Here is a 6,313-nt window from a genome sequence, read left to right as displayed (position 1 = left end):
GGATTTTCCCTCCTCCACAGTGTCAGAAGCACTTGAGTAAAGAAGTCTGAGAAGCATTCAGATAATAAGAAGGAACAATTATTAAATATCCATCAATCTTTAGCTAAAAAAACACTAAGATATAAGAGTGTTTTTTTCTTTCTTTAATGGGAAATCAAATTACATTATACAACCTGCTTGGTAATTAGAACTGCAACTTCCTTTAGCTCTTTTTTCTATCTCCACCCTGAATATAACCTACTGTAGCAATAGTTCTGAAATAGAGGCATTCCCCTCATTGAATTCATTTTCCATGGTCTGATAAAATGTAAAATGGATTATGCAAATTCATATGGCCTAAGCAACAAGAGTAGCCTGCAAATTCACTGATTAAAAAGGCTTATTTTTTCAATGAAGTATATCCTCATGTTTTACCTTAAAAATAAATTTCTGGAGTTCCATGGTGGCTCAGCAGGTCTAGTGTTGCTACTTCTGTGGTTTGGGTCACTGCTGTGGTGTGGGTTCAACTCCTGGCCCAAGAATTTCCACATTCTGCAGGCGTGGTCAAAAAAAATTTTTTTTTGGTACTCGACTCTTTTCCAATGCTGAAAACCACTCCAGAGTTAAAATAGCTGTGAAATAACTGAAACAGTTTTTTTCTTCCTTTTATCACATGTTGATGTACTTAAAAGGCTATACTAAAGCATAGGTATACTACTGTTTGATGAGTAATTAAAAGAAAATTAGATTATATTGAATCATATACTTTAAACAGGTGAACTTTATGGTATTATATCTCAATAAAGCTGAGAGATAATCAGTCATCTAGTCTTGTGGCTCTTAACAGTAGTGTAATGAGATCAGAAGCAAAGAGGAGGTGTGAAATGGAGCTAGCCAATCAGCAATTGGGCTAAATTCCCAGCCTATTTTATCTGGCCTTAGTAACCAAGAAAGGAGAGGAAGAGGGGGAGGGAGAGAGAAGGAGAGAGAGAGAAAGAAAGTGTGTGTATGTCTGTGTGTGTGTGTGTGTGTGTGTGTGTTAGGGAAGTTGGCTCTGTCGACAAAGGAGGAAGCACTAAGGCAAAAGGTGAAGAAGAACCTCATGTCATAGGTGAAATTTTCATATATTCCTAAAAACACAGACTAAGGGAAGACTTCTGTCAGACACCAATGAAATGAAACATGATGGTCCTCTTTCCTCATCCATGAACAGGCCATTTTCAAAACAGTAGTGAGGGCACAGGAATTTCATTTAAAAATACTTTTCTGTGGCCTGCCAACAACTTTCACATACAGAATGCTTGAGTGAAAACTGAAGGCTGCTTTTAGAATCACGAATTTAAAAACATCTAAGATTGTACTCTACGTAAAGGGAACAATTTTGACAGAGAGGAATACAAATTAAAAAAAAAAGACAACACATAGATGATAAAACATGGAATGCTGGTACACATTTATTCTTTTATTGCTAAACATCAAATGCCAGCAACTATGATATCTTCAAGTTAAAGCCTAAGAATGAATTACATCTCAGTTGAAAGATTTATAGAAAAAAAACACCTGTGCACCATTAGTATGTGGACATTCAATAAATAACCACAGGACAAACTGATGACTGAGAGCCACATATCCATGAAGCATGTTTACACGTTACCATTAGAACAGATAATGACCTATAAGGGCGATTATCAAAAGGTCAAGTTTAACCTGCATGTCTTTTCAAACTGAGATGCTGAAAAGAATATATACATTCTTACAGACTGTAAGTGATTAAAAACATCTCTCACAAATGTAAACAATGCAGTTGGAACACTGAAAGTTTTACTGTTGAACAATGTGACAACACAGAACATTTTCTTCAAATCCTCAGAATAATTCATTTTTCTAATTGCTCTTCAAAAACCAAAATGGATTATTTTCATCAAGATGATAACATACCAGGGACACAAAAGACCTTCCAAGTTATTATTTTTTATGCTGACATATATTTACAGTAAATACTCAATAACACCTTTTTACAGCTTACTTAAATAGAAACATGCTTTTCTAACCCATAAATAACACTAATCATTATCCATTCGACCACATTTATTAAGTACTTTTGATGTCTCATGCACTGTGCCTGGGATGCAAACATGAGAATGACACAATCCTTGCTCTAGAAGTGCCCACAGTCAAGCTGAAGAGAAATGTTTCCTTTCTTAAACAATGAGGCCATTTTTGTAAAAATGGGACTATCTGCTCAATATCCTAACAGAGCATTCCCAAATCCTGACCCTATGGAGCAAAAGACCAAGGTGTTTAAAAGCTGTAAGAAAATGAGGTGTTTGGGGTTATTTTTCTATTCAGAAAATGAAGTTAACAGCTAAGATTTCATCTACTAAAATTTTTCCTCAGTTAAAAAAAAAAAACAACACAGCAAACCCTCAACTACGATAAAAAATTTTTAAAAAAGAAAAAAAAAAACCTGCACATATACAGCATTTCTATTCTGCTTTGTTAATGTAATCAAATTAATTAGGTAAGTATTTCATAGTATTCCCCAAGCTTTACTACCTGAACAGGTCTGAGCATTACTCTGCTAATTAATATACTTTAATCCTGGAATACTGTCTGCCTAAAAATAGAACAAATGCCTTTTTCCTAGGATAAACCAGTAATTCGTATGGTTTTAAGTAGTGGCAATAACTGATGACCTCAAGTTACTTAAAAAAAGTTAAATTATATTCAATATATAATTTCTGTTTAAGAAGGCAGGCAGATTTATAATACAATCTAAACTTCCTTAAAAATGACTACAAAGTTCTAGTGCCTAAAGAGCAACTCGGTGACTCAAAGAGGTGAACCCCATGAATACCTCACTTAGTGAAAGAGTTGGATACAAGACTGTTAAAGTTCTTGAGTACATGAGAGAAGCACGTATTTTTCATCAAACAAACAGCATGCTCATATACTTCCTAAGACCAATAGTTTCACACTGGCCTATTGAGTTCCTGGATCACCCATGGTTGCATCTCCTGTCTCAAAGATCTCAAACTAGGCAGGGCTCTTTTGGGCTCAAGAGCCAGTTTCCAGGCTCTGGCAAATCCACGTGTAGCCATTCTCACTGTACTATCAAGTCTTTCACGGATGCACAGAGGTAGCTTAGAGGAAAGATGGAAAACAAGGACTATGTATTTAATTACCCAACAAAGAGAAACATGGGAGCCACTGATGAGGACAGAGTATAGTTCAGGGCTTAAGGTAGTTGCTTCCTGAAGACAGAACCCAGGAGCTAGGCCCCAGTTAGCCCCAGCAGCACAAAAAAACCCTGCACATATACAGCATTTCTATTCTGCTACCCCGGAAGCGTTCCAAGCTTTACAGCTCTGTAGAGAATGGTAACCAGGACTGCAGAAGGTCCTGCCATCTGCCTTGTGATTTGCCACAAGACGCACCTGGCTCAGCTCTAAGGCTCACCCCTAAGTGCCTCAGCTCACATGCTGCAGATGGGAGATGGTTCCCGCAGCTCACTGTGAATGTCAAGGCTAGTGCTGCTTTATGAGAGTACAGGGACATATTATCAAAGGGGCAACTCTTGTTGGGCAAAACATGTTTCACAATATTATAGACTGTACTTCCTATTTGTTCATGTATTTGGCATCGTTTGACAAAGATTTTCCCTTTCCTATCAGCAGATTCTTTTACGGAATTTTATTAATTTAATTGTAATCTCAGTTGTCAAGAGTACAAAATAATACAATATTTAATTTTAAAATACTTCTCAAACAAGACAAAAGGACAAGAGATATAGGCCAAGAAAATGCTCACCCTTCTATTTGGCCAAAGTCTGGTCTCCTTCAAATCTGGATTAATGATACTTTTTCAAGAAGTTTTTCCTAATTAATCCCACCCAATTCTGTTTTCCTTTATATTATTTCAACATGACATACAGTCACATAAAAATGGTTTAACATGAATCTGCACTGGTTTAGAAATTGTTCCACAAGCATCTGTCTGAAGTTTGTAGGTTTGGTCATTAAAACTAGAAGGTAATCAGGGACTATGCCTGTCATTTCTTCTGTTTATTCCTCATCCCAGAGTTTGGATACTCTGGAAAAAGGAAGAACTTAAGTTCTTGGCTAAAATGTAATTTTAAGGAAACACTTTATATTTCATACCAAGTAAGGTTTTCAACATTGTATATTGTAGCTCAGAGATTCTATCAAATGAGAGCAAATATTACCGGGCTGTAACCATCCAGAGTCCCAGGGTCACATTGGCAGCCAAAAGTACACTGCCACCAAGCAAGATGAAAAATCCTATCAGATCTTTGACGTCATTGTCTCCAATTACTGAGGTAAGAGTAGCATCTAGGAAAGAGTTTAAAATCCACTGTCCGTCCAAAGCAAAGCAGGGCACTGCATTAACAATAGCCAGAGCTCCTGAGAGGGAAATCAGGTACCTGGTTAAAGTCAGTCAAGGAGCCTACAGCGAGGTCTGTATGCAAGCACATTTCTTGGGAATCAGAAGCAGGTATTTTACTAGGACTGGATTTGTGATTATAGGTGACTTCCCTCCTTTCTTTAAATCTCTGTCCACTAGTAAAGGTAATTCCTTCTTAGATTTCTACTATTTAAAACAAATGGCTTATTTTGAAGTTCAAAAATCTTGACTAGAAAAATGAAAGCCAACCGTTTGCAAACTGTGGCAATCTATAATGAACTCCTAGGAAGACGAACTTTTTCCAACCCTTTAATGATACAATAAGGGAAAGGAAAATGGAAGGACTGAGACATAAGGGAAAACTACTTTTTGATCCTTACAAAGTATACTTACATTAGATTTATAAAGATCTGGCTCCTCGAACACTACTTTACTATCACCTGTAAGGTCATAGTATAAATACCTCTGAGACAAAGCTGTAGTCAAGAAGGTACAATCTTGACTGAACACAGTTTTTAGCAACTCATTTGTTACTAATTTGCTCATTTGTTTTCCATCTCATTTTTCTGCAAATCATTAAGAAATTTAAAAAGATTTAAAAGTAACAAAAATGAAGAACGTTTCCAAACTGTTCAGTTTATTCAAATTCTATATAATAATCAATTTAAAATTTCATCTTTTCTTTTTGGCTGCACCCATGGCACATGTAAGTTCCTGGGCCAGTGATCAAACCCGCGCCACAGCTGTAACTCAAGCCACAGCAGTGACAACACCAGATCCTTAATCCATTGAGCCACCAGAGAACGCCTTAAAATCTCTTCTTTTATTTGCAAACGTAATAGACTAAAGAATACAAGAGACTTTGTCCTCTGAATGCTATTTTGGTAGTGGAACCAGTTTGATCTCCCTTATTCATTCTTCCACCTGGTCAGAGCTAACAGGCTCAGAAGGGGTGGAATTCATCACGCAATTAGTTGCTGAAGCATTCATCCTAGTACTAAATAGTTTCGGACCTCTAACTTCAACTCCCAATTTGTATTCTAGTTCCAACCCTTCCTCATCTTCACCTTTCTCTTTTACCAGTCAATCTCTTTCCTGACTTCTTTCTTGCTAGGTACTTTCTGATTTTTTTCAACTTTAAAATCTCTCTCTCTCTTTTTTTTTTAAGTTATTAGCAATTGATTGGCACTTATAAGGTCTGTGCATGCTCTCTACTCAAGGTAAAACATACCAGTTCCAAGTAGTGTGCTTTTAGAACATTTTTCACACCAGAAAGGATACTTGACAAATGTCTCCACAACCACAGGCAGATCTATGCTTAGGAAGTTGAAACGTGGGATAAAACTGGTGATGCTCACTAAAAAAGAAAAACAATAATGAATATTATTTATACAGATAAGCAACAGCATGTGAACTTTACCATATGGCTAAAAATTGGGCTGGCCTATTAAATTGATTGAGAAAGCCCTCCCCAAACAAATGCAGGCAGGCCAAATGCCTCGCAGATGAAAGCAACTGATAATACTAGAACATCAAATAAACATAGTGTAATAGAGAAATTCATGTCCCAGTGTGTACTTATATTTTGAGGTAAGAGTAAGATAAAACTGATTATATACCAAGTATGATTACCAAACACAGAGACTGACTTTAAAAACACACTAGAGTCCTTATTCTTTCAAAGAGGTATAACCTTAAAATCAAATTCACTCCAACTACTATGGCACTTAATCTCTTTTTGGTCTAAATTTCTCTTCACTCCTAAAATTAGGATTAAGACTAGGGGGATTTTCGGAGTTCCTGCTACGGCACAACAGGATCGATAGTGCCTCTGCAGCCAGTGGCAGAGACGCAGGGTTGGATCGCTGGCCCAATGCTGGATCCCGGTGCTGCAGCTGTGGTGTAGGTC

The 6,313-nt window shown here is 37.0% G+C and overlaps 1 protein-coding gene across 1 annotated transcript in view; it reads right to left on the bottom strand.

Annotated features, from left to right (window-relative positions):
* The window catches only part of MBTPS2 (membrane bound transcription factor peptidase, site 2), a 40,891-nt gene continuing 35,981 nt past the window's right edge, over nt 1,404-6,313 (bottom strand). Inside the window, exons 10-11 of the mRNA XM_021079698.1 lie at nt 5,686-5,761; nt 1,404-4,423 (exon numbers count right to left, since the gene is read on the bottom strand). Of these exons, the coding sequence (XP_020935357.1) occupies nt 4,201-4,423; nt 5,686-5,761 (299 nt within the window). The 3' untranslated portion in view covers nt 1,404-4,200. The remainder of the gene's footprint in view (nt 4,424-5,685; nt 5,762-6,313) is intronic.

The sequence above is a fragment of the Sus scrofa genome, chromosome X, assembly GCF_000003025.6.
Source record: "Sus scrofa isolate TJ Tabasco breed Duroc chromosome X, Sscrofa11.1, whole genome shotgun sequence".
Classification (NCBI taxonomy): Eukaryota; Metazoa; Chordata; class Mammalia; order Artiodactyla; family Suidae; genus Sus; species Sus scrofa.
The sequence above is the reverse complement of the archived record's forward strand: the minus strand, read 5'-3'. Positions and strand labels throughout refer to the sequence as shown.